The sequence below is a fragment of the Salarias fasciatus genome, chromosome 12 (genome assembly GCF_902148845.1).
Source record: "Salarias fasciatus chromosome 12, fSalaFa1.1, whole genome shotgun sequence".
NCBI lineage: Eukaryota > Metazoa > Chordata > Actinopteri > Blenniiformes > Blenniidae > Salarias > Salarias fasciatus.
Window position 1 is genome coordinate 7,962,126 of NC_043756.1, and position 14,508 is coordinate 7,976,633.

The window sequence follows — 14,508 nt, forward strand, 5'->3', positions numbered from 1 at the left end:
TGGATCTGTCTCAGTGTTTTCCATATAGCTGTGAGAATGGTATCAATATACTGTGAAATCCTGCAGGGATGATATACTTTAGACGCCACCTTGAAAGTTGGCTTACGTTTGTTTGCCTCCATAAAGGTCAGTGAATTTCTGATCGAGCTGCATCTGCAGAAAATACATTCCATGATTTTTTTTTGTTGTTCGCAAAGACAGTCCCCACCACTGACCGCTACTTTCAGTGTTTTGTACTTAAACTACTGCAAAGTTCATTTTTACCCCAAACTGCCTGTCTTTATTTTTGCTATGCCTGCTCAACTCATTGTAAATATGTTCATTCCTACTATTAGAAAATACTAAATACAAATTAAACTGCAAAATGTTAGACTTGAGTATCTAGTGTTTAAAGCAGTGACAATGCTATGAGGGACAACCAGTGAGTTTTCTATTCGTCATGATGACGTATTCGCCCTGAAAACCTCCATAGTCTCATTTAATCTCTCCTTAAAACATGATCATCAGTGATGTGTTGTTTACTAATATTCTGGAGGATAAAATGGAAGTGTGATGAAACTGCGTGAACCACACATTTTTAATTAATCTAAAAAGAAAATAAAAAAATAAAAACAAAAGATTAATTCTGCTGATGTGAAAATAATAACTGTTTTTTCCTGATTTCATTCAACTCTACAGTTTTATAACATCATTTGTTTCTGTCATAACAGTCCAAATGAATCATATTTGTGAATGCTGAATCTCTATAGAAGGAATAATCCTGGTTTCATCGCTTGAGCCATTACACACAAAAACGTTGGACTGGCTGTCAAAACCTGCCAAGCAGAGTCCTGCAGAGGGTGAACTCACCTCTCCAGGAGACACTTTCCTCGCTGCACTGCAGGAGAAGACGTTCACTGTGGTGAAGATGAAACTGTACGCTCCTGTCCAGACAGACGGGAGCGTCTGGATGTGCACAAATGATTTACAGTACTGTGTATGTTCAGTTCCAATATTTACTGCAGTATTGTGTACAGTTCTATCCAAAGAGTTCTACCCCTTTGTACTAATTGCTTTGGGAAATGCTTGAACTGGTGTGCAAATATCAGAAAAGTAAAACTATGAATCACCCCTGAATTTGAATGACATGGCATACTCTTCTAAAGAGTTAAACACTTGTCTTTTTAAAAGCAGCTCAATGCCACCCCTGAATGCACACACATCAAAGTGTCAGACTGTAACAGCCACTTGATCTCTGCCTGTTAAGAGGTCACAGTGTGACACATATGCATTTAAATGAAGCGCCGAGAGTGAAATGAAGCTTATCTTCTACTCTACTACTTCTCGGCTCTGTTTATCTTGATGTACTTTAGGTTACTTGAAGATCAGGCCGCCACTAAACGGCCATAAAACACACATTAGGTCTGTTGATCGAGCCTGGCGTGTGTTGCTGACGCTGCAGCTATGTTGTGTTGGCTCAGTGCCGTCCACAGTTTTAATTATGCGATGTTTCCCAGACCGTTCAAGCAACTGGACAGCTCCAGTATAGGTTTTTTTTTTTTCTTCATCCTTCGCATTGTGTTGAATCGATGAGCAAAATTAGACTGCAGTGGCATTGATCTAACAGTAAACGTGGCTCAGAAATCCACCTCTACACACAGTTTTGATATCACCAAGCAACTATAACACACAGAATAAAAAGAATTACCCCAAAAATGAACAGGGATTGTGTTTTAGAATATGCCTCGTGTCATGTCTCTCACGGCAGACTCTTCTGACTGTGTTTTGCAGAGACGCTGAGTGCTGCTGCTGTGGCGCTGAAGCTGAATATGCTCCCGTGTTCAGCAGGAGCAGCCTGGATGCTGACTGATCCCCACCCACCACCACCACCTCCTGAAAAGTGGCTTCCCGTTCTAATTTTCATAAAACTTGAACTTCTGGGCCCAATCTACAGATTTCATTACAGAGAACATGCGAAGACTTCCCAGATTGTGTAAACCCATCTGTCTGCTCCATCTATTATGCATTTATTGTTTTGGAGCAGCTGCATAATAACAGTTTTAACATCAGAGACATTTTCAAGATGGATTACCTGATTTCAACGCTGTAGGTTCCATCTGCATACATTACACTTTCTCCTCGGTGTTTATGCGTGTCTCTTGTTGTTTTATTTTTCCTTGATGCACTGCCAATGTAATGGCTCATTTAGAGGAGGCATCATCATTCAAATTATATTTTGACAAGACTGACTTAATACGGCCATTATTCTAATGGCTTATCTGAGAAGGCCCTGATGTCCCTTTTTTCTCCCGTGGCAGACAAAGACCGGTGTGTTTCAGTCGGCCTTTTCTGCACAGGACAGTGTGGAGTCTCAGGGTAGCTGTGGAGCCGATGGTTCCCGTGCTGGACATGATGACCCCGGATCCACTGACGCAGAACTGCTCCAACTGCAGCCACGCTTTAGTCCCGGAGCTCAACGTGGTGAAAGCCGTGACGCTGGGCCTGGTGCTCGGCGTCTTCATCGTGTTTGGAATCGTGGGAAACATCCTGGTGATCCTCTCGGTGGTTTGTCACCGACACCTGCGCACAGTCACGCACTATTTCATCGTTAACCTGGCCGTGGCGGACTTGATGCTGAGCTCCACGGTGCTGCCCTTCTCTGCCATTTTGGAGATCCTGGACCGCTGGGTGTTTGGACGTGTGTTTTGTAATGTTTGGGCAGCTGTGGACGTGCTCTGCTGCACGGCCTCCATCATGAGCCTCTGTGTGATCTCCGTCGACCGCTACATCGGAGTCAGCTACCCTCTGCGATACCCGGCGATCATGACCAAGCGGCGAGCTCTCTTTGCCGTGATGCTGCTGTGGGTGCTGTCCATCATCATTTCCATCGGACCCCTCTTCGGCTGGAAAGAGCCGGCGCCGGAGGACGAGTCCATCTGTAAGATCACGGAGGAGCCGGGCTACGCCATCTTCTCCGCCGTGGGCTCCTTCTATCTCCCCCTGGCCATCATACTGGTCATGTACTGCCGGGTTTACGTGGTGGCTCACAGAGAGAGCCAGGGTCTCAGAGAGGGCCACAAGACGGAGAAGTCGGACTCGGAGCGGGTGATACTCAGGATACACCGGGGAAACACCACCGTGTCGGACGACGAGGCCCTCCGCAGCCGAACGCACTTCGCCCTGCGGCTGCTCAAGTTCTCGCGGGAGAAGAAGGCCGCTAAGACCCTGGGCATCGTGGTCGGCTGCTTCGTCCTGTGCTGGCTGCCGTTTTTCCTGGTGCTTCCCATTGGTGAGTGTGATCCTGCTCATCTTGCACGTAATTACTGATCTTTTGTGTGAGTCACCATGAAATGTTCAGCGGCTGCTGCACCAAATCAATCAACACGCTCAGTTTGAAATAAGCTATACAGTTTTAACCAGAATATACAGTCAGTTTAATTATGTGGTGCTCAGTACTCATTGCTCTGCTGCTTTGTTGTGTTGAATTAGAACAATAAAGAGTTCCCTGCAGACTAATGGTAAGCGAGTGATGGCAAAGACCTGACAAAGACAATAATGAGTAAAGATCAATAAACATGAAATTGCAACTGAATGTGTGTGGATACACTCAATAAAAGTTATAGCAACTAGCAATTAGATTTAAAAACACAACATAGATGAAGACAGTAGGGTCACTGTGGAAAACCTAAATCATTGAACACACACTTGCATATATTTGCATACCTACACAGGTGTTTAGCCTCGATCCAAATGGGAATTTGTTTCAGTTTTCACAAAGGATCATACTGGATCAGAAACTCTTCATGAATCCACAAAGCCTGGACTCTAACCAGGAATAATGTCACTGTGTGGCAGTGATAATGACCAGCAGACCACTGGGCAGCCACAAGAACTCAATACTCCAACACACATACTTTTAAACCTTAATCCTTGTCCTCACTTTGACACAATCAAACCAGTACTCTGAAATGCCCTCAGATAAAAATGTAATCCTGTCGCTGGACTTCTTGATTTCCTAATAAAGTGACCGAACACTCAGATTTCACAGCAGTGATAGAAAGCTTCCCTGCACGTGTCGTCTAACTAACTGGATTAAAGAAGAAGAGTTTGTTTCACCAGCTCTTGCTACTGTTTTTTCAAGATAATAGACAGATAAGATTTTTTTTTAACGTCAGTTTTATAAGCAGTAGGAATCCTATTAAAAACAGGCTCATATGTTTAATCACTTAAAATTACACAACAGTCAGCTCAGTTTTAGAGTGCTGTTTATCTTCCACATTAATTTGTTTTACAGATATATTCATTGATTTATTCTGCTGCCAGGTTTTTGAGTGCTGGCAAATGTAATTGTTGGATAACGTTAATTCAATCACCCCGCTGTGGGAGGGTCGCGCTCAAGCGTTCGGCCCGTCCCTGTGACTTCTTGCGCGGCGTAGTAAATGCTTTGACTCGGCCAGGTAGACGCTCTATAAATAGGCTCTATAAATCTTTCAGGTGGCTGACATCCTCCAGTGCTCCCCTGTCTGTAAACAAAAGCGCTGAAATTCAGACTGGCGTGTATTTCAAACGCGGACCCTTGGATGAGGTGTCAAGCTATTTCTCATCGCCCGCCTCCCCCCGTCGGCGTCCTGTTTGTGACTCACTTCATCACAATGCCAGTCCTTCAGCGGCAGATAAAGCCGTCACATCGGTGTCAGACTTTAGATGATGTTCACTTCAAGAGCGCCCGGTTCGATGAAGACGAGCTTGAAAGGAAGTAATCACACGGCGTGCCAACCTCGCATGCTCCATTTGTGCGGGTTTGTCAATATTGTGAGAAAGAAATCTGACCCAAGTAGATATTAGATATAGCAAAACCCTCACAAATCCTGCAGGGTTTTGGTTTATTCCATGCTCTCATGCTTGTAAATATAGCCGCTACCAGCAGCCTGAGTACTTTCCGGGCTGGAAAACGAGGAGACGCCTCAGCTTACCGACGCTCCCCCACTAATGCTGGCATCACTGTGCATACCGCGGCTGCAGAAGTCCGTCGGCGATGGGAGACGCAGCAGTGAACCACAAACCAGCAGTCCCGGTTTTGATATGAAGTACTGGACGACTGGAATCATTGGTGGAAACAAGATGTTTTCAGTGAGGAAACAGAAAATGAAGGACTATGTTAAAGCCCATAATCCTTAAAGGTGAGACTGGATGTATTTGCGGATTGCCCCCCCTGTCTCCTTGACATTTTAAATGTCCTTCTGGAGGCTATAATCAAGTGTAAAGCAAGCCATTGCTAATTTAAAGAATAGCTCCACAGGGCGCCCTCGTGTCGTAAGATGTTAAGACACTGACGGCGAGTTGGAATGTCTCCAGTTGAGGATTATCTCGGTCTTCATCGCTGCTCTGTCTGGATGAGATTTTGTACGCCAACAATCTCAGAGTAACAACAAAAGAGTTCAGCTTCTTTCTGGAGTTGCGTTATTCATCTATTCTTATCCAGATTGGTTCGGCGGTAGGATGAAACCCAACCGAGCAGCGTGCACAATGGACTAATGCATCCAGCTTAGAGCCTCCATTACCAAACAAACATATCTGGAGCCCACACAAGCCCTTCACCAGGTGTCACCTGCTGTTCTGAACTCACAGATCGTCTTATTCAGTTCCCCTGAGCTCCACTGAACTCGGTAATGAAATGCAGCATCTACTGTTTTGGCTCCCAGCCCGATAACTTTACTGTTTGGTCCACTCGCCTCCTGTTTTCAGCAGTAAGCTGTTAATTCGTGCCAGATTTTTACTCTCGACTTGGTGGAAACGAGCGCACGGTTCAAAGGCAAGTGAATATTTGGCTTAATTTCAATCACTGGCCACCAACACAACTTCCAATGCTACATGCCTGTTGGATATATGTGACTTTTACAAGTCCGTACAACTCCAGGCAAGCATTACGATATCCAGAAGTGAACTAATTCTACATGATTTAGAGGGAATATTTTGAAATCTTTGACACTGAGGTCAAATCCAAGCAAATCTGTTGAATGTTAAATTCGTTTTCGCTTCAAGCATCCACAAATACCCCATCGATAGAAAACTGCTGACTTTGACCGCACAGCTCATATTGCAAACATGCTGAGTTTCAGCAGAAAACAAATCTCTGAAATGATCCTATCGCCGGAGCCTTTTTCCGGACGTGTCCCCTTCATAGTGGCACTGAGTGCTGCTGGTTTGTTTGACCCTTTAACTCCTGTCGCTGCAGGATTTCTTTTCTTATTAAGTATAGACCAAAGGTGTCAACCTCACTTTAGTGCAGGAGAAACATGCAAAATCACACAAATCATTCTTGAGAGGCTTTGACAGGTAAAACGATACATAACAGTCCATAAATACTGGCCATTACACGTTTCGTTACTCGTTTTGTTGGAGAGTGAAGAGTACATTATGAAAAAGCTGACATTTAATTTCATATCTTTTAACAAATTCTGAACAAGTTGAAATGTTTAAAGAAGAAAAGTACAATTCTAACACGTTTTTGATAATATCTTATGTCAAAAAAATGTCAATTCTGTTTTTGGTACATTCAAAAAATATGTATTTTTTTTTAAATCTCATTTCATCTTTTATATTATATTGTATGTTTTTATGATTATCTTGGTTTAAGTCTAAATTTTATTTTATGCTACTTTTACTAAATTGGGGGTAGCAGTTGATTTTATGAGGAAAAAACAGTTTAACTTTTATACTTCATTACATTGTCCAGTGCTCTGGATTGAACTCTTGTCTGACAGGTTGGTTTTGGCTCCTAGGTCTTACACTTCACACCCTGTCTCTACACCATTTTGGATATCAATAATATTTTAAAGCACCAGAAAATGGAGAAATAGAGATTCACATATGTATATTTATCATTACAGAAGCTGCCAGGACTTCCTCATTACGACATCGAAACTTCCCAGTGCTGTTTAGAATAATGTAGCTGTAAATGAGTAGCCACTGTGTGTTATGGTGGTGCAGTTGCTGACATTTTCAGCTAAACAGTAAAAGTGTTTGATTCAGGGCTGCTTCTTTCCCAGGTGCAGTTTGGATGGTCTCTGTGGATTTTCCTCCCTCAATTGGGCGTGTGCCAGTATTTTCAAACCATCTGAATGTCATTTTTGATAAGGGATCATGGTAAATAAGTTTTACAAAGTTTTGATTGCAGAGTTGAAGAAATTTCTTTAATTTATTATATATTTTGGAAACGAGAGTTTTTAATGAAGGCGTTCTGGTAAATGCATCAAGGACCAGTTAAGAGCTGTAAAATAGGCCATAATGTAAAAACAAGTCTGAGAAAAAGAGCAGCATCAGGCAATAAGTACGTGCAAACGGCTCGCAATTAAAAAGAACAAATCTTCCATTTGCACACATTAGGTGTTCAACCATCTCGCTTTGAGAGACAGGGACTTCTCGATTATAGTTAGCAACCCTAAAACAGCCAGTTCTGTCAGTTTAATGGTACTTAACATGAAAAATCATGAAGTCGGAACATGTTTATAGAACTTGAATCATGTTTGTTTTGTTTTTCTCTTTTTGAATCGATGTTTTGGGTATTTTAACAACTGCATAAAACCGCCTTTGTTGCAAAGTGGACACATTTCATACAAGAGATTCTGAAGGGGGTTGTGTAACTTTGCTGTTGTTGTCGTTTCATTGAACGTAACACTACAGAAATTGAAGTTGTTCTGCCACTGATGCTTCATTGATTTTGGACAACAGCACATCCATGCAAACAGCTGCAGCAGCCTCTATTTTCACTGCATAAGAGGAATCCATCAGGGGTGCTGGAAATAATAGAATTGTTCTTTTTTGCTGCAGCTGGGGAAAAGATGTATGAGCTGTACAAGCACAAAATAATTTGCTCTCAAACTCGCACTCCAACTCTTTCTTCTATTCATCCCTAAATCATCATCCTATTTTTACCAAAGCCTACAGTTAACTGTGTGCAACAGCTTTGCCCAATAAAGCATTTTACGAGACAGCTTCTCTCCCTCCTCCTCCTCCACAAGTAGACGATACATAGATAGATGCAGCGCAGCTACAAAGGAAGTCAGCCATTTAATTATATTAATGTTTCGCTGGCAGCCACGGACTATATGAAGAGTGGACGACATTTACGGTGACAAACAGGCCTGCATGTAATGTGCCTGTCGAGCCATTTACCTTTTGAATCTTCATTTAAGATCCCACTCACATCCTCTGCCCTGAACGCTCCATCCAATCAAAAAGCAGCAGATTTAATAACAATGCTTCACCTTGAAAGCAAGTAGTATCACAAGCAAACCGCTATAGGTTGATCCAAATAAGTGCAATGATACGATTTCCTCCGCAGTTACAGAGCAAGTCTTCATAATAAGCGCACTGAGGGAGAGGACACTAACTGGAAATATATGGATTACCTGAGCCTCACAAAAACACAACTCCAGGTCAGGCTGGATCTTCAGACCAGACTGAAATATCTCGGAAACGGTTGGATGGACTGTCATAAATTCTGTAGCCAGAAGGTCGATTCTGGAGATTGTCGAGATCCAGACATTTCTTTTTTTTTTTCCCGCAGCCCCCAGCCACTCAACACCTTTTTTTTTTTTTTTTTTTTTTGCTATTCCCATCAGTTGTGTTGTCAAGGCCACTTAGAGATGAGAAGCAAAGGCAGCGTGGCTTCAGAGGAGACCAGAGCGAGTCCCGCACGGTGTCACACCTCTGTGGAGAACATGCAAATTAATAAAAAACTAAAATAAAAAACTCCTCGATCTGACCTGGAAGAGCCACTATTCATTAAAAAACTGAACAAGTCAAGGTCGAACAGGGGTGGGATGAAAACGACTTTATCCAAAATATGCAGTAAGTGAAGGCAGCGTTTATTGATTCTCTTATGAGGGAGGCTTTAACAGAGGTACGTCCAGCCAACAGTGATATTTAAGAGTGGAAAGAAGTTCAACATTGTCCCAGCCGTCCGTGTGTATGTGTTGCGTTTGCGTCGAGTGCACATTCAACTGTGTGTATTATCTTTGTGGCCCAGGTGGCAAAAATCTTATTAAAGAAGGCTTGACTGACATTTCCTCCCAGACAGCCACCACGTCTTCACCTGCCTCACCTCTATGGAGTATTTTTGAAGTGAGGCAGGGAGAAGGAGCACAGTTATTACAACTAACAAAACTCTTTTTTTAGGGGAAAGGTGTGAAGTTGTTAGCTGTGCTCGAAGGAGGATTTTCAATCAATGAATCAGACCATTGACAGGTGGCTTTGAAGGGCTGCTTTTTGAAATTGGGGAAAGTTGAGTAAAATTCAGAAATCAAAAAACTTAAAACGTGGTGTTTGCGGACTACACAGAGAGGGACCTGTAGGACCAAATCTCTGCTCACAGATGAATTAGATTCATGCTGGTTTGTTGAACTGACATCAATATTTTTGTATATAGGCTTTAAAGATCCCTCAAGGGTGAACCTTAATATGTTAAAGATAAAAGATTCACTTGCTTTACTTCCTGATATCAGTGCAGATGGTCACTGCTGTGGCTCCCTGACTCCCAAGCGTTAAAGTAAGCTAATGTTTTTAGGGACGAGAACATCTCCCAGGCAATGTGGACACAGGTTAATGTCGATGTTAGTTAGAGCCAGGCACATTTCATGTTGCCGTCAGGAGGACGGAGTTACTCTCGAGACAGCATCTCTGCTCTACAGCTGTTTTCATAAATGATGAAAGCAGTGACGGGCCTTGTTTTTTTTATACCTGGGCATCCAGCGGTGGAGAAACCATCAGCGAAATACAGAAATACGGTGCTAAACAAGAAACCAGTCAACGCAACTCAACAAGCTTCCTTCGACCGCAGCCACAGCAGCACCTCATACATATTTAACAAAAGCAATTATATTATATTCAAATATATTGAAATGAAAAAATGAATACACATAACAAAAACCAATTTTACTCACAAAAAATCTTAATCATTTGTTCACAAAAGTGGGCTCACTGGTAGTTACTTTCACCATTAAAGCAACTACCAGTGAGCCCACTTCATCTTCACTAATTATAACTTGTCATTGTTGTAGTAAGCTAGTATTATGGCTTATATCATAATGCATACCATAGCTATTGTTAAACAATTTGCTTTATAGAATCAGAGAACAGTGAGACAAACGGTTGAAAAAGTCAGATCTCAAAATAAAAAAACATGGGCTCACAAAAAATTACTCTGTTCCATTATGTTTTGTGTCACAGCTTCAAGTTATATTCGGCTTTCCAATTCAAAGCTTGTGTTTCTTTTCCCTCCAGGTTCCATGTTCCCCGCATACAGACCCTCAGACACCGTCTTCAAGATCTCCTTCTGGCTGGGTTACTTCAACAGCTGCATCAACCCCATCATCTACCCCTGCTCCAACCAGGAGTTCAAGAAGGCCTTCCAGAGCCTGCTTGGAGTTCACTGTTTGACGACGACTCCCAGACTCCACCACCACCACCTGGGCGCGGGTCAGAGTCAGACGCACGGCCAGAGCCAGGCCCTCACCCTGGGCCTGGACAGCCGGGGGCCTCCCTGCCGCCTCAGCCCCTCCTCCTCCGTGGCCCTGTCCAGGACTCCCTCCTCCAGGGACAGCAGGGAGTGGAAGGTCTTCTCCGGAGGCCCCGCGGATGGATCTGGACCGGCCCAGACGGGGAGGGCTAAAGTGGCCAAGCTTTGTAGTAAAAGCTTCAGCCGGACCTGTTGCTGCATCCTGGGTGGAGGGACGGAAGCCGAGGAGTCAAACTGCGCGCAGCCGCCTCCCGTCGGGAACCTTCCCACTATCAAAATCCACCAGATGTCCCTGTCGGAAAAAGGAGAGGCTGTATAACCGCTGTAATCCTCCATCCATTAGTTACGACTCCTTTTTTTCAAGGTCACAGATGAGAATATGGCTCTTTTATCTGGGATCGTATCACAAGCACTGTGTTGGAGATGTGGCTGCTTTAAAATAGACATTTCCAACATTTATTTTTTTTTTTTTTAATTGAATGGGAAATTATCAAAATGATGTCTCTTTTATTTTAAGAAGAGGGTTTCCAGGGTTTCTAACAGTAAATACTGCAGAACACAGCTGTTTGGACATGAAAATAGGATTTTGGAGTAAATCCTCCTCTTAAAGTTGAACCAAAAGCGCAAACGGTTTTTAAATGTTTACACATTTTATATTAAAGAAGAACTGTTTAATGATACCAAACTTGTACATATTAGAGTTTTATACGTTGCATGAAGTCTCCGATTGTTTTAAAAATGCCGGTCAGTGGTGCTCCCGTTCCTTCAAAACAATGCCTCACGCTGTTCCCCATCGTGAAAGCTGTTGTCTGTGTACAGCGCTGTACACGTCCCACCCAGCGGATCTCTGTGTCACTTACAATAAATTCATGTGAAATTTCCCCGTGACGCGATTCGCGAGGACGTTTCGGTGCAGCTTTTCTTGTTGTGTACTTGCTTTGTTCCCCCCTCGTTTTGTTTTGACTCACTAAATATAAAGCCCCTCCAACTCCGTCCAACTCATCCGTCTCCATTCCCACAATTTCATGCACCTCTGAGCTGTGCCAGATGGATGTCTTAATATACTTCTGTGGAATTTTTAATGACCTTGTGGTTGCTGGCCTCAATCTTGACCGGCCCCCAAGCCTCTTAAAAAATCCACCAGATTTAGAGATGTCAAGATAAGTCATACAAAGTCCCTGACATTCTTCTCTCAGGCCGAACTCCTCCTCGCGTGTCCTTTTTAGTCAGCGTCCGCACAGGAAGCGCCCGGTCGCCGGCCCGGCCTCCGTGAGGGTCTGTTTACCGCGGTGAGAAAACGGGAGTGCGATTAGTGTGAGTTTTGAGACTGCGAAGTGTCTGTTTGCGCAGAGGCATCAAAGGGCAAGAGGACAACTTCTACCAGGCGTATTGATTTATGTTCCCCCGGCTGCTCTCTCTGCAGCGCCGGGATGTTCTCCCTTTATGAGCGAGAGGAGTAGGAGATGCAGCGTGCCTGGTTAAAGAATGACCCCGACCCACACCCCCAGCAATTTTCTCCGTGTTAAGTTCAGTAGAAGAAGAAGAAGCCTGGGGCGCTCAGCAGAGGGCAGGGCCTGCGTCCGCGCTGTCATTGACTGACACGTCTGTGAACCTGTAAATCACACCGTCTCTGCCCGGATGCCATTAGGAGAAAAGCCACCAGCTCCAGCTATAAACTGCAGATGGTACAGATGACCTAATTCACCCCTCCCTCTGTAATTTCTCTTTATAGACAGCGGTGGGATTATGAACAAAACCTCAGCCGACAAATACCTGTGCGCTGCGCTTTATAAAGGTATATCCGGTTCCAGATACAGCGAGTAATTATGAATAGCTACCATAATTAGATGCGCGGCCTTGCTGGTTGGAAAACAGTGAGAAAACCTCTCCTTTGTTTCTTCCTGTTTTTATCCAGAAGATTAGTTTCATATTTTCATGGATAAATCATCGCTGATTTGTCTAATCTACATATTTCTTTGTGGTTTTTTTTAACAGAACATTTGTTTTGATAAATGTAAATTACTCAGCTTCAGCTTGCTGATTCAAAAAGAGGAATCAATTTAATCACGAATTCTCACAGTCACTGTTAACGTGGAAGATAGTACGGCTATGACGGATCAATCCTACAAGGTATTGTGGTCTTATAATAGCAGCGCCCGCGCCTCACTGGATTGAAAGCCGAGCAAGTGCTGCTGCTGGTGACTCATGTTTGCACATTTCTCCCAAGAGGGCTTAGCCCGGAAAACTCTTCCTGATGTTTTTTTTTTTTTTTCTTCCTGTCTCTCTAAAGCTCTCATCAGTGGGCTGAAGATGTTGACATTATAGGATTCCCCCCTCTCCGGTTTAATCAGAGATGCTCATCATGCTAAACCCTAATTGGACGACTGTCAAACAGCCGGGGGGGCGGGGGGGGGGGGGCTTCACTCCAACTAATCACAAGAGTCTGTGTTGATGTGTGCATTCAGTGTGACGTAGCCGCTGTCTTGCTCAGTTCATTTTCACTGGAAGCATCCCTGTGGGCGAAGCGTTCTGCCGGCCCGAGGCCGAGCCCCGGCCCGAGCGCCGCGACTCTGTGCCTCCACCTGGTGTCTCACCGCCTGCCTGCATTCCCTCCATCTGTCGCCGGCATGTGGCGTGACTCAGCCAAGCCAGCGGATAAGCAAGTTTTAGTCAGACAAGACTTTGATTTTCAACCCTGGAAAGCTACATGACACAAATACTGCTTTGTTCCTGTAACGTAACTGAAAGGCCGGGTACGCTCTGCAGCTCGTCTTCACACCACGTCCGTTACTTTTCCAGGTAACACAAACTGAGGATCGATCTGAGGAGTTTCTGCAGTGATATCATTAAATATTTTATTGATCATTACAGAGAAGCTTATAATAAATCTTAAATCAATCTAACAGTCTGTAAGACTCCAGTCCAGACCAGAGTCCAGTCACGTAATCTGTGCAAAATTTATCTGTTTAAGCTGCTTCATTATCTTGTTCCAAACTGCATTTAGTTGAAAAATTAAATTGCTCTGACTTTAAGGCACATGTTAAATATGAGAAACAGCTTCCAGTTGTGAACTAACACCAAATTCTAAGTTGAATCTCAGCCATCGAGCTTAAACTCTTAGGCATAAGAGAAAGGAGGGAGGGTGAATCATTTTCTTTGAGTTTTTCATCAAATTATACAAAAAAGAAATGTCAAAGAAAGATTTAAAAAATGCATATTAAGAAAAAAAAAACAGTCTCCGCCATTGATTTATTTTAATATTTTAATCCACTTAAGTCAACACAGATAGGGTCAGATGCTGACAGGACAGATGATTTCCCCCTCAAAAAAAATAAAAAATAAAATAAACCCCTGGCATCCTACAAAACATACATGAGCAAGAGTATCACACCATATGTGGAGGAGGGCAAACAACAGTGCTCAATATTACGACTCAATAACCATCACCAAGAAAGTTCCTCAAAAAGTTAAACCACTTCACGTTATAGCTCGGCGTACAAAACCTACACTTTACAAGGCAATGAGGAAGAGACGACCCGGCGCTGCTCGCCGCCGATGGCTGACAGCCTGCTTGCAGTGTGGCGAATACAGATACGACCCGGTGTGTGCGCGTGTGTGTGTGTGTGTGTGGACGGTGTGGGGAAGGTCGACGGAGGTGAGGGTAGAAAAAAAAACTCCCCAGTATTTTCTGGTAATCCATTCACAACACGAACACCAATAAACAGTGGACACTTCATCTTTATCGTCATCATCATCATCAGCGCACTGTGGGGGATTTCTTTATACATACAGAAGGTTTTTTTTTTTTGTTTCTTTCTTCCATCAGGTCTCAAAATCTTCACTTCTTTGAGGAGCCTTCATAGATACAGTGTGCTATCAATATCTTACAGAACAGGCAGGCAAGTAGTTCAACACATATCCGAAAACATACAGACAAATCAGAGGTTGCAAGCTCACATACACTTTTACCATTTGGATTGTTACAGGTGCAAAACAAATTTGGTGAACTC

At 43.5% G+C, this 14,508-nt stretch overlaps 1 protein-coding gene across 1 annotated transcript; it reads left to right on the forward strand.

Annotated features, from left to right (window-relative positions):
- The first annotated feature begins 1,802 nt into the window (after positions 1-1,802).
- adra1aa (adrenoceptor alpha 1Aa) lies at positions 1,803-10,936 on the forward strand. The gene is made up of 2 exons (XM_030104450.1): positions 1,803-3,268; positions 10,264-10,936. The coding sequence occupies exons 1-2, from the start codon at positions 2,371-2,373 to the stop codon at positions 10,815-10,817; spliced, it is 1,452 nt and encodes a 483-aa protein (XP_029960310.1). The 5' UTR covers positions 1,803-2,370; the 3' UTR covers positions 10,818-10,936.
- Positions 10,937-14,508: the final 3,572 nt, after the last annotated feature.

What these genes read in the sequence shown, in the direction of transcription:
- adra1aa (XM_030104450.1), top strand. Translation starts at nt 2,371, where the DNA reads ATGGTTCCCGTGCTGGACATGATGACCCCGGATCCACTGACGCAGAAC. An exon ending in TTTCCTGGTGCTTCCCATTG is followed by an intron (nt 3,269 to 10,263) that starts GTGAGTGTGATC and finishes TTTTCCCTCCAG; the next exon opens with GTTCCATGTTCCCCGCATAC.